The sequence below is a fragment of the Brassica napus genome, unplaced genomic scaffold, assembly GCF_020379485.1.
Source record: "Brassica napus cultivar Da-Ae unplaced genomic scaffold, Da-Ae ScsIHWf_2961;HRSCAF=3747, whole genome shotgun sequence".
Classification (NCBI taxonomy): domain Eukaryota; kingdom Viridiplantae; phylum Streptophyta; class Magnoliopsida; order Brassicales; family Brassicaceae; genus Brassica; species Brassica napus.
In genome coordinates, this window is record NW_026016209.1 from 1 (window position 1) to 27,500 (window position 27,500).

Sequence of the window (27,500 nt, forward strand, 5' to 3'; positions counted from 1 at the left end):
ATCCAAATCTGGATCAAATACCAGCAAAAACATCTCTGAAGAGGGTTCTAGACCATGCCAAATGGTCCAAAGAAGAAAAGTAGAGCAAACGAAGCATGCCCAAAAGTAAACCAACCTCTTGGACTGCTACGAAAAACACCATCGGATTTCAAAGTAGCACGATCTAATTCAAAAATCTCACCAATTGAGCCCGTCTAGCATATTTTTTCACAGTCGGGGATCACTATAACTTACTCATTGAGTTCACCCCATAAAACTCAACAGTTACACACCTACTTGTTCGACACTATATTTAGATTCTGCCCTTCTAAACGGGACGTCGGCTCTAACAATTCCGTCTCCGTCTACCAAAACAACCGGAAATGTTTCAAAAAAGTAGGCATACGGCGTACAAAAAGTTTCACGCCCTTCTTTATTTCTAAAGACGGGTGTCCTAACCATCCAACAGCTATTCCATCCCCATTGTCCATTGACCCGCTCGGAATAATCCCCCTTTTGCTGGATTATTACCAATATAATCATAAAAAGCTAATTTTTCAGGAATTTTAGACCAAGCTTCTGATACACTTTGATTTTCAGCTAGTCCGGCACTAACTCTTCGATATATTTCTTGTTGAAAGTATCCCTGATCCCATTGATAACGAGTAGGACCAAATAATTCGATGGGAGTAGTTGCAGAACCATACCACATAGTTCCAGCAACAATAAAAGCTGCAAAAAAGACAGCAGCAATACTACTGGAAAGGACGGTTTCAATATTTCCCATACGTAATCCTTTGTATAGACGTTGAGGCGGACGAACACTAAGATGGAATAAGCCCGCTAATATACCCAACGTCCCTGCTGCAATATGATGAGAGGCTATTCCTCCCGGAACAAAAGGGTCAAAACCCTCCACGCCCCACGCCGGATTTACGGGTTGGACCTTTCCGGTTAGTCCATAAGGGTCGGATACCCATATTCCAGGACCATATAATCCTGTTACATGAAATGCGCCAAAACCAAAGCAAGCCACTCCTGAAAGAAATAAATGAATTCCAAAAATCTTGGGCAAATCCAAAGAAGTTTTCCTGTACGTTCATCACAAAAAATTTCTAGATCCCAATATACCCAATGCCAAATAGCTGCCAAGAAGCACAAGCCAGAAAACACGATATGTGCTGCGGCTACCCCTTCGTAACTCCAAAGACCCGGATTCGTTATAGTCCCTCCTGTAATATTCCAACCGCCCCATGAATTGGTTATTCCTAAACGAGTCATGAAAGGTATAACGAACATACCTTGTCTCCACATTGGATCAAGAACAGGGTCGGAGGGATCAAAAACAGCTAATTCATATAGAGCCATGGAACCGGCCCAACCAGCAACCAGAGCAGTATGCATTATATGAACCGAAAGCAAACGACCGGGATCATTCAATACAACAGTATGAACACGATACCAAGGCAAACCCATGGAAATACCCCTTTATCAATGAAAAATAGACACTATGTAACTTTATTGCATTGGAAAAAACTATGTTACGGACCCCCCCCTTTTTAGGTAATTATTTCGGAGAAAGGATTAATATTTGTTCTATTCTGTTAGTAATAATGGAACAATTCGATTCATAGGAAAAAAGGGAAGCGGATCTATTCTATATCCGATAAGTACCAATACGCAATGGGGGTGAATCCTATGTTATATGAACCAAGATAGCTATTGTTGTTCAGAAGCCCGTTCGTAAAAAGTTTCCTTTAATTTTTATTCATTCTCTCTTACTTTACTTTTATTTTATATTTTATTTTAGCTTATTCAACTTCTGTATTAATATGATTAATTTAAATATGATTAATATTAATAAAGTAGGAAAAAAGGATAATATGATAAAAAAAAATGAAACCCCAGTCTTACGTTTCCACATCAAAGTGAAATAGAGAACTTCATTCTCTTTTTTTTTCATTTCATGCCTATTGGCGTTCCAAAAGTACCTTTTCGAAGTCCTGGAGAAGGAGATACATCTTGGGTTGACATATAGTGCGACTTGTCAGATATATTGGGCTATATGGGATTTCCCCATTTTCTCCCTCGATCGAGATATCCTCTGTTTCGCTCAAAAAGATTGATTGAATTATCAAAAATTTGTAACGCGAAGCGCAAAAAATAAATTAGAATTAAATGCAGGGAGTATTTAGATTGATATTAGATTATCAAAAATTTTTTATGGTTTACGTGATCGGACTAATAAAATTAAGTATCCAGGCTCCGTTTAGCAAAAATCCAATTGATAATTAATATATAATATTTTTTATAATTACTACTTAATATGATATGAATATGATATCAAAATTATGATAAAAATTCTATTAAAAAATAAAAAAAATACAAAAAATTGAAACAGGGTGATCTAAAACTGTTGATCAAATAAAATAATATAATTAAAAATTTATTGACTATTTGACAGAAGACATGTGAAAGAAATGAATTGAAAAAAAAAGAAGGAGTAGTAAAAAAAAAAAAGACGCGGTATTTGGTTCATTTGTCCTATATGTGCAAATCAAAATCGGGCAAATTTTTCCTTTTACTCGGAGTAGAGCATAAACCTAAAAAAACGGAATAAAAAAGGAAGAAGCCCATTCAGGAACAAGAAAAAACCATCCCCATTTCAACTGAATCTCGATGAAAAAAAAATATCAATGAATCAAGTTAGTCTGACAGGCCTAATCAATCGTTTTATTATTTTATTATTAGGATTATAATATCTAATAAATAAAAGGGGCCAAAACTTATTTATTTTTTCTTTTACTTTTAAAAGGGAAGCAAGCCCTTCCCTTATTAAGTTAGAAAGAAAAGCCTTCTCTGAAAAAAAAGGGGGGGTTGGAATCGACACATTGATTTTTTAACAATTTTTGTTGAACCGTATGCATCAAAAGGTGCCTGTACGGCTCCTAAGGAATAAAATTTTATCCTAATCAACCGACTTTATCGAGAAAGATTGTTTTTTTTAGGCCAAGAGGTTGATACCGAAATCTCGAATCAACTTATTAGTCTTATGATATATCTCAGTATAGAAAAGGATACCAAAGATCTTTATTTGTTTATAAACTCTCCTGGTGGATGGGTAATATCTGGAATGGCTATTTATGATACTATGCAATTTGTGCGACCCGATGTACAGACAATATGCATGGGATTGGCCGCTTCAATAGCATCCTTTATCCTAGTCGGAGGAGAAATTACCAAACGTATAGCATTCCCTCACGCTTGGCGCCAATGAGTTTTTTTATTTTAGAGAAAAAATACTATGCCTTCGCCCTCGGAAATATGAATTAGTTAAGTAATAATAGCATGGCACTTCGAATTCGATATGAAATTTTTTAGATTAAAAAATTAGATTATATATTGAAAGAGTAGTATGGGATAAGAAAGGGGTATTTAAAATGATATCTTCCCTATTCGGGCACATCCCAGCGTCACAAACTTTGTTTTCACACCGGAAGCTTATTTACAAAAACAAAAAAAGACACTTTGGGATTGCTGAATCATAGACGGATCAAAAAAAATGATATATAAAGCAACGGAACCATCATAGTATTTTTTTAACTCCTACAAAACAAAAAAGAAGGATGGTAATTGGATCATTTATGGATCCGCGTATAATAGAACCTATATTTTGTTTTCTTTCGCCGAAAGGAAAGGTCAAAAACGTAAATTCCATTCTAGAGCCGTATGCAACGCACAAAAAAAGCCTGTACGGTTATTCAAATTTCTCTGTTTTTTTGGTTATCTCGCCTCATTCTGCGAAATAGAAAAAGCTTTTCTATTATATCATCAGGGTAATGATCCATCAACCCGCTAGTTCGTTTTATGAGGCACAAACGGGAGAAGTTATCTTGGAAGCGGAAGAACTACTAAAACTTCGCGAAACCATCACAAGGGTTTATGTACAAAGAACGGGCAAACCTATATGGGTTGTATCCGAAGACATGGAAAGGGATTTTTTATGTCAGCAACAGAAGCCCAAGCTCATGGCATTGTTGATCTTGTAGCGGTTCAATAAAAATAGGAGCGATTTCATGCAAATCTACCACTGCTAATTTTATATCTTTTTAGATTAAAGGTTTAGTTTCATATTCTCTTCAATATATTTTTTTTATTGAAGAGAATCTTGAAGAGAAGTAATTCAGAATTAGCCGGTTAGAACCCATCTAAACCAGCCCATTATTTATATGATTCCGTATGCCAACCATTAAACAACTTATTAGAAATACAAGACAGCCAATCCGAAATGTCACAAAATCCCCAGCGCTTCGGGGATGCCCTCAGCGACGAGGAACATGTACTCGGGTGTATGTGCGACTCGTTTAGATCATAGACTGAAACACAAAAAGGAAATTCTTTTTGAAATATCAAGGATCAGTACCTGTTAATAAAATAGAATGGAGGAACTCGATTCATTATTTCAAAAAGATAGATCATTCATATCTTCTATTGTGTCTGAAACTTATGGTTTACATTGGTGCAAATCCAATCAACTCCATTTTTTAGAAAACCCCCAATGATAACAAATGGTTATCAATTAAGCGGGGGAAATCCCATTTTTTATTAAAAAGATTCCACTCTTGAAAGAAAAAACGGACTAACAGGGTAAATGACCAAATCAATTTTAAAATAAAATACCGTTACTGTATAAAGTGGATCTCATTGTGAAAGATCTATTACTGGAATATTAATGGGGTAGAGCCAAAGAATGTGAATTGTACAAGTTACCAATAGTATTGATTAATTAAAAGAAGGAGCTCCGGTGTATAGAGAGGACCTCACCGTTTTAGAAGTAACCATAGAAACGAAGGAACCCACTATTTATCCATTTCTATTTACTACTTTTTGTAGTTATTCTATTTTTTTTATATCAAGTACCAAGGCAATTTATCCTTTCAAAGCAAAGGAAAATACCTAGCCAAAAATAGTGGTGGGGAAGGTTAGAGTAGCAAAAGCCATTGGAATTTTTTTTTATACATTGGAATAATTCGTTTGGTTATTAATGACTAGTAAAGGGGAAAAGAATAACTAAAACTAAAAAAAGAATTAGTTATTCATCAAAGTTTGATTTATTCAATGACTAGAATTAAACGCGGATATATAGCTCGGAGGCGTAGAACAAAACTTCGTTTATTTGCATCAAGCTTTCAAGGGGCTCATTCACGACTTACACGAACTATGACTCAACAGAGAATAAGAGCTTTAGTTTCGGCTCGTCGGGATAGGGGTAAAAGAAAAAGAGATTTTCGTCGTTTATGGATCACTCGAATAAATGCCGTAATTCACGAAACGGAGGTATTCTATAGTTATAACCGATTCATACACAATCTGTACAAGAAGCAATTACTTCTTAATCGAAAAATACTTGCACAAATAGCTCTATTAAATAGGAGTTGTCTTTATACGATTTCAAATGAGATCAAAAAATGAGGGGATTGGAAGAAATCCACTAAAATATTTGAAATAGAGTTCTTAAGTAGAATAAGCTCGGGGAGGGTAGAGTAGAAATTAGTATTATAAAAAAAGTCGTCAAAACAAAACGAGGGTATATAGTCGCTAAAAAAAGACTTATTCTTTTTCTTTTCGACGATTCTTTTCTTTTTTTTTTTTTTTATGACAGAAACAGACGTAACAATCAAATTTTGATTCTTGATTGGATTTGTCGAACAAAATATTAACCTCTTTTTTAATTCCTTCAGATTAGTTATTCAATTGAAGAATAAGTCTATTTTTTTCTGGTTCTAAGGCTAGTAGTTCTAGGGGTCGACTCACTTCTTTCAAATTGTTTCTGATTATTAAGAAAAGGTAACAAAGATAAAATACGAGCTTGTTTTATAGCAATAGTAATTAATCGTTGTTGTTTTAAAGTTACTCTATTCACCCGTCTAGATAATATTTTTCCTTGTTCACTAATAAATCGACTAATTAAACTCATGTTTCTATAATCAATTCGATCCCCCGATTGGATCGGGGGCAAACGCCGACGAAAAGATCGCTTGGATTTAGTAAAAGGTCGCTTAGATTTATTCATAATTTTTTATTCCTTACCTATAAAATCCTATTTTTGATCGGATCAAAATAAAAACGATTGCTATTTCTATATAGGATAGAGTTTCTATATAGAATTAAGAATATAGGATTTGATTTCTTTCTATTATTTTATTTGTTTATATTTATATATATGTAATAATACGTAGATACTCTCATTATTCCTGTTCTTAAAATAAAATTTGACATACAAGCACTCAATTTTATCTATTTCTTAATTTCCCCATGAATTGTATGTTTATAACAATAGGGACAGAATTTTCTCAATTCCAATCGACTAGGAGTGTTATGCCGATTCTTTTGAGTAATATATCTGGAAATTCCAGCCGATTCTTTCTTAATATCATTTCGAACACAACTGGTACATTCCAAAATAATTGTTACTCGAACATCTTTACCTTTGGCCATGAAACCTCCTTTGGATTTATGATTCACCCCCAATCTTCTATTTTAATTTTAGGGTCCATAAAGAACAAGAACAAAAAAAATAGAAGCTGTTAATTAACTCAAAAAAATGTCTTAAATATTTCGTTGCAATGAATATTAATTAGTAATTAAATAAAAAGAAAATAATAAGTAATATAATGATTTTTTGAAAACTATATTTCAAATCTTTGTACAGTATTTTTTTTAAGTATCTCGTAGGATACTCTTTCCCTAGCAACACTTTTTTTTTAATTGGATCCTGAACCCTCGTTTTTATGACCTTTCGGCCCCCCTTTTTTTTTTCTAATTCTTTTTTTAGAATTAGAAAAAAAAGGGGGGGTTATTCCCCGATCGTTGATCGTATCTCTAAATTTTTTTATCCTTTCTGATGTTAATAACTAGAATTAAAAAAAGGGAAATGTTAATGCATCTGGAAATAAACGATTAATCTCTATTAATAAACCTGCTAACGAAACGAACCATAGAGTACTTAGTACCGGTGCTACGGAAAGATATGTTTTTAGATCTCGCATTTGAAATCCTCCTTCTTTCTTCTTTATTGTATTACAATATATATAGTAATATATATAACTATAGATGTACATGTAGTTAAGAAGTTCTTGTATTTGTATATGTAACCCCCCATTTTCAAAATTAGAATTGAAATATTGTCTACTAGAACGATCTTATAGATTCCATTTTCAAATGGAAACGCCTTTTTATGTAAATTTGAAATTGATAGGATTTGCCTAAAAAAAGTAATTTTTTTAATTATACTTATATATATGTTTGTTATCTGATATGAAACAAAAAAAAAGAAGGATGTGGAAAACAAGATAGGAATTGTTTACAATGACACTGTAAACCAATCGAAAGGGATGTAGCGCAGCTTGGTAGCGCGTTTGTTTTGGGTACAAAATGTCACGGGTTCAAATCCTGTCATCCCTACCTAATTACTGCTCAGAAGAGCAGTAACGAGGAATCCATTTTAGATTTATCTTTTTTTAATAAAATTGGACATACATATAATTCTGAATTTTATGATATACTATGATATAGTATATACGTACAAAATCGATTCGAGTTAAAGAATGTCCTCTTTCTAGCCTTTTCGTTTTTTTATAAAAAACAAGAAAAGCGCTCTTAGTTCAGTTCGGTAGAACGTGGGTCTCCAAAACCCAATGTCGTAGGTTCAAATCCTACAGAGCGTGATGTCACTCTTGTTTATTAGATTGTGTCAAAATTCCACTGTTCGCAAATAATTGAGCAGCAATCTGAATTCGACCTCCCGCATATGAAAGCAAGAAGGAGGTCAGTCAAAAAAAAGAGATGTTAATTAATCAAAAGTCCAACTGATCACCACGTCTGTATTGTAAATAAGCAGTTACGAATAATCCAGCCAAAGTAATAGGAATTAGACCTAAGACGATTCCAAATAAAGAAACTTCAATCATTTCAATTTTATTTTGTTTTCATTTTTGAAAGGGAGAAAAGAGAGGTACTATCTATTCCTAGCTCTTAATCTGTATTGCCGACGAATCTCAATGACCAAAATTGGGTAATTAACACGGTAAGGAACTATCGAACATATGAAATACCATATAAATCTTTTTTGATCAAAAAAGATTCATTCAATTAATTTCAAATAAGTCGTATTTTGCTTAGACCAATAAATAGAACTGAGGTTATAGTTAAAGCTGCTAGTAGAAAACCGAAATAACTAGTTATAGTAGGCATGAAGGGACTCAATAAAATATGTTTTTTTATACATATGTTTCTAAAGTACTTCCCGAAGTTTCAATAAAAAAATTTTTTAAAGTAAAGATAGATACAAATACTAGTTCCAAGAATCAAAAAATTAAATTGAAAATTTGTGAGTTATCAAGCATTATCGGTGGTATGAACAAAAATAGAGAAAAAGAAAAAACGAAATTCATCGTCTTTGGCATCTGCACCATCTCAGGATTCAGAATTCACGTAACTGATTCATTGAAAAACTCTTTAAGAAATTAATAAGAAAAAATAATACATAAAAAAATAACTCTATTATATAACTTCAGTTAAAACATAGAACTTTTTTTGAATAAACATGTAAAAATTTTTAAAAAAGTTGTTTGATTCTTTTTTTTTTAAGTGACCTTAGAACCTAGAATATGCCCCCTTCTACATTTATTCAAATTGAAATAAATTCAATTTTGAATAAAGTAGATTAATATAGTAGAGCAGTTTTCTTCATTTAATCTATGAAATTAAACCAAAAAGCAGTATCCTACACGGAGAACGAGATCAGTCAAAAAAAGAGTTATTTATTTTAACTAGATTTTTAAAACTTGTAATTAGCAATTTCTATTATCGTTTCCTTTCTAGGTTTTAGGTTTTTTTCTTTCGATATTATATAGAAAATAGAGTGAAAAACCCATCATCTTTGTAGTTAGTTAAAGAAAGAAAAAACCTTTAAATTGAATACAACAAAACAATGCACGCATTCCAAAGATTTAGTATTATTATTTTTTTATTATTTGTTGTTCTTTTGAATTGATCCAAAACTATTCTTCCTTTTCTTGTTACTGGAAATTAATTCCTTAAAATAAAATGAAATAAAAAGCAAAAACGGGGGGGGGTCACATTATCATTACAAAAAAATATCTTCTACAATTATGCATATGCAACAAAAATGAAATTGATGGGTTTTGGATTCAATTGACTTGGGACAATATGAGAATTTCCTTAATGAATTATTAGAATTAGAAACCACCCTCTTGAATTTTCATTTTATCTAATCTTTAGTTTATTTTCTAGTCCAAAACAAATAAAGGATCAAAGCCCCTATAGATTACAGATACAGGAATTTGAAGAAGTGGAACATGGTTATACATCGACAAGCAAAAAAAAAAACGAAATAAATTATCTAACACTTCAGTTCTATACTAATTCAAATTGCGTTGCTGTGTCAGAAGAAGGATAGCTATACTGATTCGGTAGACTCTAAAAATACCCTTGGTACTTTATTGACGATCTCACAAAGATGTAATCTCAGTGAATTTGAATTTACTGATTCATCTTTTACAGAATCGATTCCCTACAAGAATATCTGGAGTTCAGTATGTCTGGAAGCACAGGAGAACGTTCTTTTGCTGATATTATTACCAGTATTCGATACTGGGTCATTCATAGCATTACTATACCTTCCCTATTCATTGCGGGCTGGTTATTCGTCAGCACCGGTTTAGCTTACGATGTGTTTGGGAGCCCTCGTCCAAACGAGTATTTTACAGAGAGCCGACAGGGCATTCCATTAATAACAGGCCGTTTTGATTCTTTGGAACAACTCGACGAATTTAGTAGATCTTTTTAGGAGGACCCAATGACTATAGATAGGACCTATCCAATTTTTACAGTGCGCTGGTTGGCTGTTCATGGACTAGCTGTACCTACCGTTTCTTTTTTGGGGTCAATATCAGCAATGCAGTTCATCCAACGATAAACCGAATTCAATTATTTATAGAGCTATGACACAATCAAATCCGAACGAACAAAATGTTGAATTAAATCGTACCAGTCTCTATTGGGGGTTATTACTCATTTTTGTACTTGCTGTTTTATTTTCAAATTATTTCTTCAATTAAAATTAAGTAAAATTAAGAAAAGAGCGTAGAATAATAAAATAAAAAACAAAGAGTAGTAATTTTCTTATCCCATTCGTTTTCTTATCCCATTCGGATGGATTATATATCATAATTATCTCTGACTGTTTATGTTTCTAGCATGACCACTCGATGAAATGTGGAGGGAAGCAGGATAAATGGCTGATACTACTGGAAGGATTCCTCTTTGGGTAATAGGTACTGTAGCTGGTATTCTTGTGATCGGTTTAATAGGTATTTTCTTTTATGGTTCATATTCAGGATTAGGTTCATCCCTGTAGAAATTGGATGAACTGAGTTATAGACGTGAAAACATAAGAACTCAACGGGGCCCAACTCTTCCTTCTTTGTCTGATTCGAGGGGGTCCCGTTGAACTGCTAATAATCAGAACAATTTTTATCGTGTTTTTGAAAAATGAACTTAATTAGATTAGTAGGTTAGGAGCATATAGTATTTATTATTAACCTTTCAAAGATCGAAAAAAAGGGGGGGGGGTCACTTAATTTTATTTTTCTGCTTTCCCGACTGACACAATATTTTTTATCATTAGATCTATCATTAAAATTTTGTCTATACTCTATACTAATAGAAGTTTTTTCTTATTTTTTTAGTATTTCATCAAACTTGAAATGAAAATAAATAAAACTACAAAAAGTAACTATTATTAATACTATTAATTAATAATTATATATACGATATATATTAATATAGATATATTAAAACCTTATATATATAGAAACAGTAATATATATGTAAACTAAGAATAGGATTTTTTAACGAATGCAATTAAGAATGACAAGATCGACACAAGAAAAGGATGTCTAAAATTCCTTTTCTTGTGTCGAAGACTCGCAAGACAAGTAATACTCCCTATAGTCCCTAAAATTTGTTATTTCGCCAATTTCTAGTTCCCTTTTTTCTACGCTTGCTTTCCTTATTTTAGTATCTAGTCAAATTTTTCCATTCTAAATTACATTAGAAAAAAACTCTTGATTATTGATACATTCTATCAATTTCAATTGGTCACTAACGACAGAGTTACATCACACCCCCTCCCATTTTTCAATACAAATTTGTATTGAAAAATAAAGAAAAGGGGGGTAAAGTGAATTCTTCTTAATATACATACTAGGATTAGGACTATCAGACAAGTAATTCCTGACACCTGGTCGAAATCGAAAGTCTAAAGAGAGGCAAAAAGGCTTTTGATAATTTTTTTTGTTCTTTCTTTTTTACGAATTTGATAAGGCGAAATAGACAGATCTAAAAATTCATTTCGGATAATTGAACCTTCTCAAACTGTTTCTTTTTAAGAACCAAAAAGATTTGTGCCAAAACAACAGATCCTAAGAAGAACAAAAGGCCTTGGACACGTAATGGATCTTGAAGTACTATTTCCGCATCCCCCTGACCAAACCCACCCACATTAGGATTGCTTGTTAATGGTTGATCGAGTTTAATGGATTCGCCCTCTGAAACAAGAAGTTCTAGGCCTCGAGGGATAATATCAATTACTTGGCGTTCATTCGATGCATCCACTATGGTTATTTCGTATCCCCCTTTTTCTTTTCGTAAAATTTTACTTATTATCCCTCCTGCCGTAGCATTATAAACTGTATTGTTACTTTTGCTACCATCAGGATAAATCTGACCCCTTCCCCTATTTCCACCTACGTATATAGGATATTTTAAGAAGTGAACATCTTTATTAGTAGCAGGGTCTGGGGCAAGAATAGGAAAGGTTATTTCACTATATTTTTGACCAGGAACAGGACCTATCACAAGAATATTTTTTTTATTGGGGCGATAATTCTGAAAAGACAGATTTCCTATCTTTTCTTTCATCTCGGGTGAAATACGATCGGGGGGGGCTAATTCAAACCCCTCCGGTAAAATAAGAACAGCTCCCACATTCAAAGCTCCTTTTTTACCATTAGCTAGAACTTGTTTTAGCTGCATATCATAAGGAATTTTAACAACTGCTTCAAATACAGTATCAGGAAGTACCGCTTGTGGAACCTCAATATCCACGGGCTTACTAGCTAAATGGCAATTGGCACATACAATACGCCCAGTTGCCTCTCGTGGATTTTCATAATTCTGCTGGGCAAAAATTGGATATGCACTTGAAATGGATGCCCAAGTTATTATATATATCATGAGTGAGACAGATATGGAGCGAGTAATCTCTTCCCTTATCCAAGAAAAGGTATTTCTAGTTTGCATGGTCCAATCGTTTATCCCGAAAATTTCTACAATAAAGTTAGGTAGGTCGATAATATACTTCCCTAGCCACAATTCTGCTATTTACATTTACTGAAAAAATAAATTTTTTTGAAATATACAAGGAATCCCTCGTGGGTAAAAAAGAGTAAAGTAAATACGACTTTGATTTGGTTATGATGTATAAAGTAAGAAAGAGTAGAATTGGATCAGTGAATCGTTTTTTAGTCATTTATTGCATGATAAATCACTACAAGTGACGGAGATACACGATTTAAATAACGAAAGATCCAATATTTAAAAATTGTATCAAGAATGACTGGAAAGGTAGAAACTAGACCAGATAAAATTTGCTCATAATGAGCAAACCCAAAATCTTTGTAAATATAACCAATCATTAGTTCCCAACCGTGAGGCGAATGGAATCCGATACATAAATCAGTTAATAAAAGAATCGAAAAAGCTTTAATTGTATCACTTAAATTATATAGGAATTCTTGAACCCAAGAATTGAGAATAAAAAGCTTTTCCTTACCCCAAAAGGAATAACCACTTAGAATAACGAAAGATATTAGATTTGTCGAGAAGTGCAAGATTGTATGGATACGATACTCATTGTGTATTTTGATGAATTGGATCGTTTCTTTGTGGATTCCTAGACGAAATTGTTGTAAATCGGTTTCTGGGTATTCCTTTATCATTTCATCCAGCTGGAATAGTTCCTCTAATTGTATGAATTTTTCTAGAACACTTTTTTCTTGAATATCATTCAAGAAAGTTTCGCATTGTCTAGTATTCCACCAATTAGTAATCCAAGTTTTCAAACTTTTATTACAGCAGAGAGAGATCAACCAGGGCAAAAAGACTATAGATGTAAAATAAAAAAAAGGAATGAATGCTTTCTTTTTTGCCATTTTGAATCTGTGAATTGTTAATGAACCTACCGCATTTGTGGATTCTATTAGATCTACTATTTCTATCGAGCATGAGTTTCTATTCTAATTCAAATAGAATGTATTGAGCCTATAATCCCTTTTCTCTTTTTCTTTTGATTCAATACTTAGTCTTTGCTTTGAATCTAGAAAGAATACAGAAATAGACTCAGAATACACTTACAATTTGAATAAAGAAAAAATTGTATTTCCAGGATGTTATTCCCCCTTTTTTCGATCAATACTAAAAGAACTTTTTTGAATTTTTAAAATAAAAAATATGATTCTATTTTCGAGACGAATAAACTCCCTTTCTTTTCTATCAAATATATAAAAAAAAACGAGCATAAAAGAATAGATGAATGTTCAATTGAAAAAAAAGAAAGCAATTCTTTCGTTTTTTCTTCCTACTGCCAAAGGATTTAGTCTTTAAACTTTAAAAATGAATTCATTTCAAAATACTTCAATTGGTACACGCAAGAAGTAAGCCAATTCAGCAGCTTTTTGCTCAATTTCTCGTGTAGTAAAATTCTCATCAGTACGAATTAAAGGAATAGCCCCTTGACCTCTAATTTCCATATAAAGGACACGCCGGGCAGAAACACCCTCTTTAACTTCGATTCTGATCGACTGAATATCTTTCATAAGGAATCGTAAAAAGATGCGACGGCTTTTTCCAGGAAATCCCCAACGAAAAATCCGTACTATCCCTTCTTTTCGGTCGAAAAGATCATAACCACTACCCACATTCCACAAAATAGTGCACCACAAATAGCAACTAATAAAGAGACCCGCGATCCCATAGAAAGACATCACAATCCCTTGTGGAAAAAAAAGGATTTCCTGAGATGCAACTAACGATATAAAATTTTTACCAAGATAACTGGAAGTTCCAACCAATAAGAATCCCAATGAACCTAAAAATAGGATAAAGGCCCAGCAGAAATTACTTGTTTTTCGAGACCCCGTTATAAATTCTATCCATAGAGATTCTGATCGCCAACTCATATATATTAGATCCAGTTATACAATTTTTTGGAATTGAGAAAATATGACTTTCCTTTTTTTGTTTTCAAAGTAACTCTCATCAACTATAACTATTTTGTTGTGAACCTTTACTTTAGGAATAATTTATATAATTGTTTATATCTAAAATAATAAAATCTCCTTCCTTTATATGATCCCCTATAACTATATACATACAAATAAATACATTGACTTGAATTTCATCCAGCGGTCCGACGATGATCCATTTTTTCAAAAGAGCGCAAATTGAGTTACCCCATATAATACGTTTACACATGCATAAAAACTTTTTTTAGTTATGTTTGTAGGAATCTATGTGTTATACAATATTCTACCAAATGGGTCTTATCAAATCGAAGTTTTTAAAATAAAAAGGGGAGTTATACGATTCGGTCTCATCCGATCTAAAAAATCTTATTTTTTTGAATATGAAGAAATAAAGAAGCCATTGCAAGTGCCGGAAAGACTAGGCCTACTAAAGGCACAAAAATAGAGGGTAAGTTGTTGAAAGTTGTCATAAAATGGGGTACCTCAATTTAATATTTGTACCTGTTATTGTTATATTCTGAATTCTAAAGATATCTTAGAATATCTTGTAGTTTTATTATTTCTATTATATATATTATATAATTATACTAAGTATCTTTAAGTAAATATATATCGAATACTAATATACAACCTAATAGAAATAATAGAACCTACTAGAAATAGAATAAAAAAATAGGTACAAGAAATGCCAAACTAAATAAATGGACTTATTAATCTTTCAAAATAAAATAGATGTATTATCATAATCTCCCTGTTAGATTTATTATTCTTTTTGTTCTTTTTGTCTTCTAATAGTCATTAATAAAGAAAAAATTTTATTCCATTAAAATTTTATACAAAATTGATTGGAATCTGATCCACCAACAGGGAATTTTCGGGAAATGCAAAACGATGCAAGACTCTCTATAGATCTATATCTCTATTTGAATTATCTATCCATATGCAAGCAAGAGAGGAAAAAAACTTTGTTTTATTTTTCTAGTCGAATTTGAACTTCCCGAAAGCAAAAATTCACTTTTTATCTTGTTGATAAAGGTTTACTGAGTAGTAAACAAGAATATCGATAAAAAAATGATTCTAAAGAAAAATGAATTTTTCAGGGTTTTCGTTTAATTATGATAAACTAACTGTTTTATTTGATTTCATTTTTGTTCAAAGGAAAAAAAGCATGGAGCTGAAATAACTCACTCACAACACCTTTTAAAGGATTACGTGGTACAATTGCATCCAATAAGCCCTTACGTAATAAAGATTCAGCTGCTTGTGAACCTTCAGGCACGGCTTTTTTCAATGTTTGTTCAATTACTCTTTTACCCGCAAATGCAATATAGGCATAGGGTTCGGCAATAATGATATCCCCCAACATACCAAAACTTGCTGTCACCCCACCGGTAGTAGGAGATGTAAGAATTGATATATAGAATAACTTTTTACTTGATTGATAATCACATAAAACCGAAGAAATTTTAGCCATTTGCATCAAACTTAAACTTCCTTCTTGCATTCGTGCTCCTCCGGAAGAACACACTAAAATAAGAGGTAAACATTGATTGGTAGCATACTCGATCAAACGAGTTATTTTTTCGCCTACTACGGATCCCATACTACCCCCCATAAACTGAAAATCCATAACCCCAAGAGCTACCGGAATACCGTTTAATTGACCTGTACCTGTTTGAATAGCGTCAGTCAACCCTGTCTTTTTTTGAGCAGAGGCAATACGCTTTTTATAAGGTTCCTCCCTCGAATGAAATTTAATGGGATCCGCAGAGACCATGTCTTCATCCATAGGATTCCAAGTACCCGGATCAATCGAAAGCTCAATTCTCTCTGAACTGGTCATTTTCAAATAATGTCCACATTCTTCACAAACATTCATTTCGACTTTCTTATACATTAATCCATAACAATTGTCGCATTGAATCCACAATTGATTGTAGTTTTTAGTTATATCGAAATCCTTAGAACTCATTAAATTATTACGATTACTATTAGTTCTTATCTTGTCATTTTTGCTTTCACGAATCTTTCCACTTCCACTTTCACTACAAATGAAATTATAAATGTAACTTTCATTGGAATTATTACTATCGCTTAAAAAGTGACTATTAATACAGATGTGAGAACGAAAATAAGAGTCAATGCAACTATTAATGTGATTATTACAATTATATTTAGTATCCTTAATGTAAGGATCATAGTGCAGATCGTTGTCACCTTTAGATCTATTATTCAGATAACTAGAACTACAATAACTATAAAAAAAAATTTCTAGGTCACTCAAATCATTGTTAATCTCAAATTTTTTCTTTTTTATATCAAAATATATAGAATAACTATTTTTATTACTATCCCTAACAAAAAAGGTGTCATCCGATATGAAATTCCGAATGTCCTTGGAGTTAACTAAAAGATCAACATTATTGTAATAACTAGAACGCTCACCCCAACCATAAAAGTTTTTATCCATATCATATATAAACCGGTCTTTACTTATAGTAGTCTTTTCAATAGGAGCAAAACTATCCATTGCTTTACTTAGCTCGCCTCTGTATTCCAATTCTCCCTTAGAAAACATCAAATTGAACCACGATTTTTCCATAGAGCTTCTGGCCTCTATTTACATGAAAATAAAATAACAATAGATGAATAGTCATTCAATGAAAAAATTGAAAAATGCAAAAAAAAAATTTGAATAGTTCATTTTCTATTCAGAGTAAGCAAAGCATGTCAATGCAATTGCTAATTGCTAAGATTATTAAGTAAAAGCAATTGAAATTAATAAATTTCAATTCTAAATGAAAATAAGGATTTTCTTATATTGTGTAAAATTCTCATTAAAAAAAAGAAATATTTGTTCTTCGCTTATGAATATAAGCGATATGAAGAACTTTTTTAGTAAAATCTCGTATACTAATATAAAAAAAAAGTTTTTATTCCAATACGGAATGAAAAGAAAAGGACAACATGCAGAATGGGTAGAAGAAGTGGGGATACTTGGTTCAAGCCCTGACACGAAACTTAAAAAAAGAATAAAAAAATCCTAAGAATCCATATTTCGTATAGAATTTCTTGTGGACACTACAATACAAAAGTGTAGTTGTGTTTAATCTTCTTTTTTTTTCAGATTTTGTATATCTAGATTAAGTATGTATCTATCAAAAACAGTATATACACTAGATAAACTCGGCTCAATCTTTTTTTTACTAAAAGGATTGAGCCGAGTTTAATTGCAATTAAACTAATAAAACGGACGTGAATTACTAATCTAATTTCTAGTCTTGGCCATCTAATTTATCGATGGTTGGGAAGTTAAATGTGATCTCCTTCCATACTTCACAAGCAGCAGCTAGTTCAGGACTCCATTTGCAAGCCTCACGGATAATTTCATTACCCTCGACTGCAAGATCACGTCCCTCATTACGAGCTTGTACACATGCTTCTAGAGCTACTCGGTTAGCTACGGCACCCGGTGCATTTCCCCAAGGGTGGCCTAAAGTTCCGCCACCAAATTGTAGTACGGAATCATCTCATAAAATCACTCTTGACAGTAATATATGTTGTATATGTAAATCCTAGATATGACAATATGCGGAATTCATCCATGAAAATGAAAAACAAGGGGGGGTTGATATCGATGGGACGCATAACCGGATATGCTAAAATGAAAATATGAAAAAAAAAAGGCTAATGAGATCGAAATAATGAATCATAAATAGAGTTCCATTTCGGAATTGGCTAGATAAAACAAAGTCTTGCCTATTATGACAAATAAATCAAAGACTTTCCACAAAAATTTTTTTTATTCATATATTTTTTATTTTAAAACTAGGTTTTGGTTAGTTGAGCTTGAAAACGACTATTCCTTCATTGAAATTTAATTAAGTAAAAAATTGAATTGCATATTCGCTTGGGTGGTACCAATGAAATCGAGTGCTTACTCCCATTTATTATTGAATTAACCAATGAATTTACTATCGAAGATTTTTTCTGTATTCGAAAAATTTCGCAACAAAATTGAACATATTTTTTATTATGAGAATAAATCCTACTACTTCGGATCCAGCGGTTTCAATACGTGAAAAAAACAACCTGGGACGTATTGCCCAAATCATTGGTCCGGTACTGGATGTAGCCTTTCCCCCGGGCAAGATGCCTAATATTTACAATGCTCTGGTGGTTAAGGGTCGAGATACGCTTGGTCAAGAAATTAATGTGACTTGTGAAGTACAGCAATTATTAGGAAACAACCGAGTTAGAGCTGTAGCTATGAGCGCGACCGAGGGTTTAAAGAGAGGGATGGACGTGGTTGATATGGGAAATCCTCTAAGTGTTCCAGTCGGCGGAGCGACTCTAGGACGAATTTTCAATGTACTTGGGGAACCTGTTGATAATTTAGGTCCTGTCGATACTCTCACAACATCTCCTATCCATAAATCCGCGCCTGCTTTTATAGACTTAGATACAACCTTATCTATTTTTGAAACAGGAATTAAAGTAGTAGATCTTTTGGCCCCTTATCGTCGTGGGGGAAAAATCGGACTATTCGGTGGGGCTGGCGTGGGTAAAACAGTACTAATTATGGAATTGATCAACAACATTGCCAAAGCTCATGGTGGTGTATCCGTATTTGGTGGAGTAGGCGAACGAACTCGTGAAGGAAATGATCTTTACATGGAAATGAAAGAATCTGGAGTCATTAATGAACTAAACCTTGCGGACTCCAAAGTAGCCCTAGTCTACGGTCAGATGAATGAACCGCCGGGAGCTCGTATGAGAGTTGGTCTGACTGCCTTAACTATGGCAGAATATTTCCGAGATGTTAATGAGCAAGACGTACTTCTATTTATCGACAATATCTTCCGTTTTGTACAAGCAGGATCCGAGGTATCCGCTTTATTGGGTAGAATGCCTTCTGCTGTGGGTTACCAACCCACCCTTAGTACCGAAATGGGTTCTTTACAAGAAAGAATTACTTCTACGAAAAAAGGGTCCATAACCTCTATTCAAGCAGTTTATGTACCTGCAGACGATTTGACTGACCCTGCTCCTGCCACCACATTTGCACATTTAGATGCGACTACCGTACTATCAAGAGGATTAGCTGCTAAAGGTATCTATCCAGCGGTAGATCCTTTAGATTCAACGTCAACTATGCTACAACCTCGAATCGTTGGCGAGGAACATTATGAAACTGCGCAACAAGTAAAGCAAACTTTACAACGTTACAAGGAGCTTCAGGACATTATAGCTATCCTGGGGTTGGACGAATTATCCGAAGAGGATCGCTTAACCGTCGCAAGAGCACGAAAGATTGAGCGTTTCTTATCACAACCTTTTTTCGTAGCAGAAGTATTTACAGGTTCTCCGGGAAAATATGTTGGGCTAGCGGAAACAATTAGAGGGTTTAATTTGATCCTTTCCGGAGAATTTGATTCTCTTCCTGAACAGGCCTTTTACTTAGTGGGTAACATCGATGAAGCTACTGCGAAGGCTACGAACTTAGAAATGGAGAGTAAATTGAAGAAATGACCTTAAATCTTTGTGTACTGACTCCGAATCGAATTGTTTGGGATTCAGAAGTAAAAGAAATCATTTTATCTACTAATAGTGGACAAATTGGCGTATTACCAAATCACGCGCCGATTGCCACAGCTGTTGATATAGGTATTTTGAAAATACGCCTTAATAACCAATGGTTAACAATGGCTCTGATGGGCGGTTTTGCTAGAATAGGCAATAATGAAATTACTATTTTAGTAAATGATGCAGAGAAGAATAGTGACATTGATCCACAAGAAGCTCAGCAAACTCTTGAAATAGCAGAGGCGAACTTGAGAAAAGCTGAAGGCAAGAGACAAACAATTGAGGCTAATCTAGCTCTCAGACGAGCTCGGACACGCGTCGAGGCTCTCAATACGATTTGATTTTGTAACTAGCTGACGTATAAAAAAATAGGATCCAAAAGCGAGAAAAAAAAAAAAAAAAGCTGGCTACAAAAACTTATTAGACACCATTGATCATGGTGTCTAATAAGTTATACCTACTATTGGATTTGAACCAATGACTCCTGCCGTATGAAAGCAATACTCTAACCACTGAGTTAAGTAGGTTATTTATCATCGTAAAGAGAAGGCACGGGGATACTTATCACATCGATAGGATTATAAATCCAATATTATTTCTAAGCAATACCAATAAACAACGAGATGAAAGAGATATAATGTTCGATCATATAATATTAATCTTGACAAGAAATTATCTACATGATAAGATAAGATAAAATGTGGATCATAAACACAAGGGCTATAGCTCAGTTAGGTAGAGCACCTCGTTTACACGTGCGCCAAAGTTTTTCAGAGGAGTCCATCACGCAATCAAACCAATTGATTGATCTTATTAATAAATCGATGTCTTACTCCATGACTTTTTTTTAGGAAAAAGAGGAGAACAATAGCCTGACATTAGGTCCTATTAAAGTACCCCATTTCGGTAGGGAATTAATAGAACCCATCATTGATTTGAGATATTGATAGGGTGAATACCCAGTCTACTTAATGCTAGGCAGAATGAGTATAAGGAACTCAAAAATGATCTTTTCGTCCTATGAACCTTAAGGTGTAGCAAGTTTCATATTTGATTTTTTAATCAGGATGTTAGAGACTATATTTAACTTAAGTTGATCTAGACCAAAAGCAAACCTACGTCAAGAGAACCCTTCTTTGAAACACTTTGGTAGTTATTCTGTATTGTATTAGAATTAAAAAATAATCAATCAGAGTACTTGGAACCATTTCTTATCTTTTTTTTTTAAGAAAAAATATGGTAGACTAACTGATCTTTCTATCAGTTAATGAAAGAGCCCAATGCAAAAAAAATGCATGTTGGGTCTTTGAAAGAGTTCGAATCATTTTGATAATAATAAGTTCGAGCTCTTTTACCGAGCAGGTCTACGGTTCGAATCCGTATAGCCCTAACTAATAAATTTATTCTAATAAATGACATTCAAATCCAAATAATTGGATAATTTTTGACTTTTTATTGTATTCTTTATTTCTAACTGGTTACTTTCAATTTGTTGGTTCATAAAAAAAACTCCCAGACCCTAAACCATAAGTCCTGGGGGTCGTTCAGAATAAAACGGAAAACCAAATTTGATTTCATTTGATTTCAGTGGATCCAATCACTATCTATAGATATATCTAGATAGATACTTATAATTTAGAATAAACGTTTTTTATTCATTCATTTTCATAGTCGTAAGTGGATTTTTTGATACGTCATAATTTTAAAAACGAAGATATTTTTATCAATTTGTTTTATTTTTAAATAAAACATAAAGCAAATTTAAGAAACAGAAATAAAAAAAATTACTAGTTATTAATCATATTAATATTATATTATTAATATGAGAAACTATTAGTAATAGAAACATGGAAATATTAAGTAATAAGTGTACTGAAAATAAGATTACAATCAATAAATCTTAAAAGGAGACGTCTACCACAGCAACCAAACGAAAATAAATGATTCGATTAACCTGAATTTTTGTTTTGACGCAAGAGTTATATATACCTTGCCCAATCCACTCCGATTGGAATTGACTAAGCGGGTATTTTTTCCACATTCATAGGAGTTCGTCTATGTTTCTGCTTTACGAATATGATATTTTCTGGGCATTTTTAATAATATCAAGTGCTATTCCTGTTTTGGCATTTCTAATTTCCGGGGTTTTATCTCCAATTACGAAGGGGCCGGAGAAACTTTCTAGTTATGAATCAGGTATAGAACCGATCGGGGATGCTTGGTTACAATTTAGAATCCGTTATTATATGTTTGCTCTAGTTTTTGTTGTTTTTGATGTTGAAACCGTTTTTCTGTATCCGTGGGCAATGAGTTTCGATGTACTAGGGGTATCCGCTTTTATAGAAGCTTTCATTTTCGTGCTTATCCTAATTCTTGGTTTAGTTTATGCATGGCGAAAAGGAGCGTTGGAATGGTCTTAGTTCGTTTCCTGAATACTTGTACAATAACAATAAAAAAAAAGTAAAAAAAAACCATTGAAACAATTATGAATTCCATTAAGTTTCCCGTACTTGATCGAACAACAAAAAACTCAGTTATTTCAACTACGTTAAATGATCTTTCAAATTGGTCAAGACTTTCCAGCCTATGGCCGCTTCTTTATGGTACCAGTTGTTGTTTTATTGAATTTGCCTCATTAATAGGCTCCCGATTTGACTTTGATCGTTATGGGCTAGTACCAAGATCAAGTCCTAGACAGGCGGACCTTATTTTAACAGCAGGTACAGTAACAATGAAAATGGCTCCTTCTTTAGTGAGATTATATGAACAAATGCCTGAACCAAAGTATGTTATTGCTATGGGAGCGTGTACAATTACAGGGGGGATGTTCAGTACCGATTCTTATAGTACTGTTCGAGGGGTTGATAAGCTAATTCCTGTAGATGTCTATTTGCCGGGTTGTCCACCTAAACCAGAGGCTGTTATAGACGCTATAACAAAGCTTCGTAAGAAAATAGCTAGAGAAATCTATAAGGATCGAATTAGACCTCAACGGGGTAATCGGTGTTTTACTACCAATCACAAGTTTTTTGTTGTACGCAGTACACAGACTGGAAATTATGATCAAGAATTACTCTATCCACCATCATCTACTTCAGAGATCTCTACTGAAACATTTTTTAAATACAAAAGCCCAGTATCTTCCCACGAATTAGTGAATTAGGGAGGATTTGAGAGAATAAGAAAAAAATCTTCATAAATTAGAACTCATGGTAAATGTGAAATACTTAAATTTATATAAAAAAGGTGTGGGGGAAATAAAAAAGATGCAGGGCACTTTGTCCGTTTGGCTAGCCAAACGCGGGCTGGTTCATAGATCGTTGGGCTTCGATTACCAAGGAATAGAGACTTTACAAATAAAGCCCGAAGATTGGCATTCTATTGCTGTAATTTTATATGTATATGGTTACAATTATTTACGTTCCCAATGTGCCTATGATGTGGCACCAGGTGGCCTCTTAGCCAGTGTGTATCATCTTACGAGAATAGAATATGGTGTCAATCAAGCGGAAGAAGTTTGCATAAAAGTATTTACTCACAGGAGTAATCCCAGAATTCCATCTGTTTTCTGGGTTTGGAAAAGTACGGATTTTCAAGAACGGGAATCTTATGATATGTTAGGAATCACTTATGATAGCCATCCGCGGCTGAAACGGATCTTAATGCCCGAAAGTTGGATAGGGTGGCCTTTACGTAAGGATTATATTGCCCCCAATTTTTATGAAATACAAGATGCTTATTGAATGATAAAAAATTTGAATGATAAAAATGAGTCTTAGTTTCTACAACTACGGACCTTCGCGGAATATTTTGAATTCGAGTCGTTTTTAGATCAAACAAACAGAAGAATTAAGGTCTTATTCATATTATTATAGATAGCTTAATCTCCAATTTGAAAGATACTTTTTTCCTAAAAGCCGAGCCAATAGGATGAACTAAAAAAAAAAAAAAGAGTTCTGCATTATGAACTTTGTATCGCGCACATAACTTAGTCAACTTTAGTCACATAACTGGGAATGAATAAATAAGATTGGAAAGCAATACAATAAATGGGGGGGTTAAAATTCTATTTCTATTGTATCTAATCTAATGAATCTTGGGGGTATTTCTGCCCTTCAACGATAGATACTATAGATAGATATAGATAGATAGATATAGATCTTTTTTTTTTTACTTTTTTTTATTCTTTCAACCAGAACTTTCCTTTCGAATATGTATTAGGTATAAAGTCTTATACATTTTTTTTGAACGGATGGATCCACAACATGAACAAAAAAGAGAGGGGGATAAAGGATTATTGCACTTTTTTTACTAAAGATACGTTTAATTTGAAGACTATAAACTTATCAAAATTAATCAATCCTATGCCAAGAACCAGATTTGAACTGGTGACACGAGGATTTTCAGTCCTCTGCTCTACCAACTGAGCTATCCCGGCCATTACCGAAGTATCATTCTCATTTTATGAGATGACTTAGGTCTATGTCAATTAAAAGAAACGCAAAAGTAGTAAATGAAAAAAGTTTTGGACCGGGAATTTATTGGATCTTCGAAAAGAAGACTTTCTAAGTTTTAGAATGAAAAATTATTTAGATTCGAAATAATTCAAATCGATAGTTCTTTCTCATTTGTATATGTATGATATATCCCACAAGACTTGTATATAATAAGAAAAGAAATTCGAGTTTGTAAAAGTGTCGGATGAATGAAAAAAGATCAATGAATTCTTGAATAACTAAAAAAAGGGTAAGGTGTCAAACAGACTTTTTTAGGGAGTAGGGTTGGGGATAGAGGGACTTGAACCCTCACGATTTTAAAAGTCAACGGATTTTCATCTTACTATAAATTTCATTGTTGTCAGTATTGACATGTAGAATGGGACTCTATCTTTATTCTCGTCCGATTAATAAGTTCCACCAAGGATCTATCAGACTATGAAGTGAATCGTTTGATTCAACACAAGGGATTGAACTCCATTTGTTAGAACAGCTTCCATTGAGTCTCTGCACCTATCCCGCTTTCTAAACTCTGGTTTGTTCGCGTAACCCAGGATTTGGCTCAGGATTGCCCATTGTTAATTCCAGGGTTTCTCTGAATTTGAAAGTTATCACTTAGTAGGTTTCCATACCAAGGCTCAATCCAATTAAGTCCGTAGCGTCTACCAATTCCGCCATATCCCCCTTTTTGCTTTGAGATTAGGATCTCATTATGATGTCTTTCCACTTTTTCTTATGACGAAACCTTGGAATTCATTACATACAGATACTTATTTTATTTCTTTGGTATCTTCTTGCATTTTTTTTAGCCCCATCCATATTGATTTAGTTTAATCAACAAAGATTCTATCATTTTTGTATTTGCAATTCAATATGGTTATATATTAGAGAACATATATATGTTCTTCCTTTTCTCATCGTTGTCTTCAATTTTAAGAAATAGTCGAACGGTCGATTCGTTTTTTTTACTTCCATGAAAAGAAATTTATGATCATTATTGAAACTTAGAATTCTACAATGTGCAATGTAAAAAGATTATAAGTCTACTTCGTAGATTTGAAATTCGAATAATTCTAAAAAAGTATATTCGAAATGAATATTCGAATATTCATTCTAATAATTTAATTCTATAAAATAATAAAGAATATAAAAAGAGAAAAAGTATCAAATAATAATAATTGCATGAGGTTAGAACAAAAAAACCAAGAATTTCAAATCAGATATCATTTAACTTTAAAAAAAAAGCTTTCCGGTCTAATTAAAATTTTCTTATTTAGAAACTCATGAAATCAAAATTAGAAAGTCGATATATTGCTATATTATATTAATTCATTAAGGTTTTGTTTTATTTATTTAATGATAGTCACTATTTATTTGAGCTATATTCTGTTCTAGAATATCGAAAATATGATGAATTCTAAATAGATAAGGAAAAATATGAATAGAATAGTTAATTAATACGATCTAGTAGTTTAGTGAATTTGTATACACTATTTTAGTTGAGCCCGCTTAGCTCAGAGGTTAGAGCATCGCATTTGTAATGCGATGGTCATCGGTTCGATTCCGATAGCCGGCTTTTACATAGTTTTTCATTTTTTTTACATGATTTTTAATGTACTTTCAAAAAAAAATAAGATTGAAAAGACTTCTTTCACCTTTTTCCAAGAGTTACCACGCCATTTATATTATGTCATATAAACTTCCATATAGGAATATATATTGGGGTAAAAGGGTTAGATCTTGGCAAAATAAATGAAGAAAATAAAGGAAAATTTTTGTGATTTATTGATTTATATATATTGTATATACAATAAAAAAAATCTGTATATTGAGAGAATATATCTTCTGACTCTTTGTATTCCAATAGTTTATTGGAGTGGATTTTACGTTATTTATCATTATCATTTAGTTCAGTTTTAATTTTGTTTAGTTTTTGTACAATTTCAATAAAAAAAGGAGTCTTTATGTCACGTTACCGAGGGCCTCGTTTTAAAAAAATACGCCGTCTGGGGGCTTTACCGGGACTAACTAGTAAAAGGCCTAGGGCAGGAAGCGATCTTAGAAACCAATCACGCTCCGGAAAAAAATCTCAATATCGTATTCGTTTAGAAGAAAAACAAAAATTGCGTTTTCATTATGGTCTTACAGAACGCCAATTACTTAAATATGTTCGTATCGCCGGAAAAGCTAAGGGGTCAACGGGTCAAGTTTTATTACAATTACTTGAAATGCGTTTGGATAACATCCTTTTTCGGTTGGGTATGGCTTTGACTATTCCTCAAGCGCGCCAATTAGTTAACCATGGGCATATTTTAGTTAATGGTCGTATAGTTGATATACCAAGTTATCGATGCAAACCCCGAGATATTATTACAGTGAAGGATGAACAAAACTCTAGAACTTTGGTTCAAAATCTTCTTGAGTCATCTGCCCCCGAGGAATTGCCAAACCATCTGACTCTTCACACATTCCAATATGAAGGGTTAGTCAATCAAATAATAGATAGGAAATGCGTCGGTTTGAAAATAAATGAATTGCTTGTCGTAGAATATTACTCTCGCCAGACTTAAAAAACCTAAGTGAAGTAAAAAAAAATCACTAAAAACAAGAGTTCGGACAACTCCCCTTTGCCCGCTTTTTTGATTAAAACTAAAAAGGGACAAGGTAAGGGATTTTGTCGGGGAATCTTTTTCCTATTCATGTATCATAGATTGGTAGGGAGGTTTGGATCCCTTGTTTGCTCTTCCCAGCATTTTCCATAGCAAAGAAATGTAGATTTTATATCTATTTTTTTTATTTGATTTGATACGTTGTGGTCAATCACGTAAGATTGGTTATTTAGTTGAAAGTACGGAAAGAGAGGGATTCGAACCCTCGGTAAACAAAGTCTACATAACAGTTCCAATGTTACGCCTTCAACCACTCGGCCATCTCTCTCTCTCCGACTCAGGATTATGCTGAAGTACCTGGGTGAATAGCATTTTTCTCAAGAAATGGTTAACCCTGATCAGGTACTCAGTCAAGTCTCTTTTTGTCGAGTGTTTGAAGG

At 33.2% G+C, this 27,500-nt stretch overlaps 2 protein-coding genes, 4 non-coding genes and 1 pseudogene across 6 annotated transcripts; 4 read left to right on the forward strand and 3 right to left on the reverse strand.

The window, feature by feature from the left end:
- Positions 1-32: 32 nt before the first annotated feature.
- On the reverse strand, positions 33-2,166 carry LOC125602737 (annotated as a pseudogene).
- A 5,466-nt stretch (positions 2,167-7,632) lies between these two features.
- Positions 7,633-7,706, forward strand: TRNAW-CCA. Its single transcript has one exon. It is a non-coding gene; the product is annotated as a tRNA-Trp (tRNA).
- Positions 7,707-17,950: 10,244 nt separating this feature from the next.
- Positions 17,951-20,340, forward strand: LOC125602740 (ATP synthase subunit beta, chloroplastic-like). The gene is made up of 2 exons (XM_048774192.1): positions 17,951-19,884; positions 19,950-20,340. The coding sequence occupies exons 1-2, from the start codon at positions 18,405-18,407 to the stop codon at positions 20,294-20,296; spliced, it is 1,827 nt and encodes a 608-aa protein (XP_048630149.1). The 5' UTR covers positions 17,951-18,404; the 3' UTR covers positions 20,297-20,340.
- A 239-nt stretch (positions 20,341-20,579) lies between these two features.
- LOC125602738 (NAD(P)H-quinone oxidoreductase subunit K, chloroplastic) lies at positions 20,580-23,890 on the forward strand. The gene has a single exon (XM_048774191.1). The coding sequence runs from the start codon at positions 22,441-22,443 to the stop codon at positions 23,116-23,118; it is 678 nt and encodes a 225-aa protein (XP_048630148.1). The 5' UTR covers positions 20,580-22,440; the 3' UTR covers positions 23,119-23,890.
- Positions 23,891-24,320: 430 nt separating this feature from the next.
- Positions 24,321-24,393, reverse strand: TRNAF-GAA. The gene has a single exon. It is a non-coding gene; the product is annotated as a tRNA-Phe (tRNA).
- Positions 24,394-25,954: 1,561 nt separating this feature from the next.
- On the forward strand, positions 25,955-26,027 carry TRNAT-UGU. Its single transcript has one exon. It is a non-coding gene; the product is annotated as a tRNA-Thr (tRNA).
- A 1,275-nt stretch (positions 26,028-27,302) lies between these two features.
- Positions 27,303-27,388, reverse strand: TRNAS-GGA. The gene has a single exon. It is a non-coding gene; the product is annotated as a tRNA-Ser (tRNA).
- Between the last annotated feature and the right edge of the window lie 112 nt (positions 27,389-27,500).

Bases quoted from the DNA above. Each gene is read 5' to 3' on its own strand.
- LOC125602738 (XM_048774191.1), top strand. From the start codon at position 22,441: ATGAATTCCATTAAGTTTCCCGTACTTGATCGAACAACAAAAAACTCA.
- LOC125602740 (XM_048774192.1), top strand. From the start codon at position 18,405: ATGAGAATAAATCCTACTACTTCGGATCCAGCGGTTTCAATACGTGAA. The intron at 19,885-19,949 runs GTAAATTGAAGA...TTTGGGATTCAG, and splicing joins TACGAACTTAGAAATGGAGA to AAGTAAAAGAAATCATTTTA.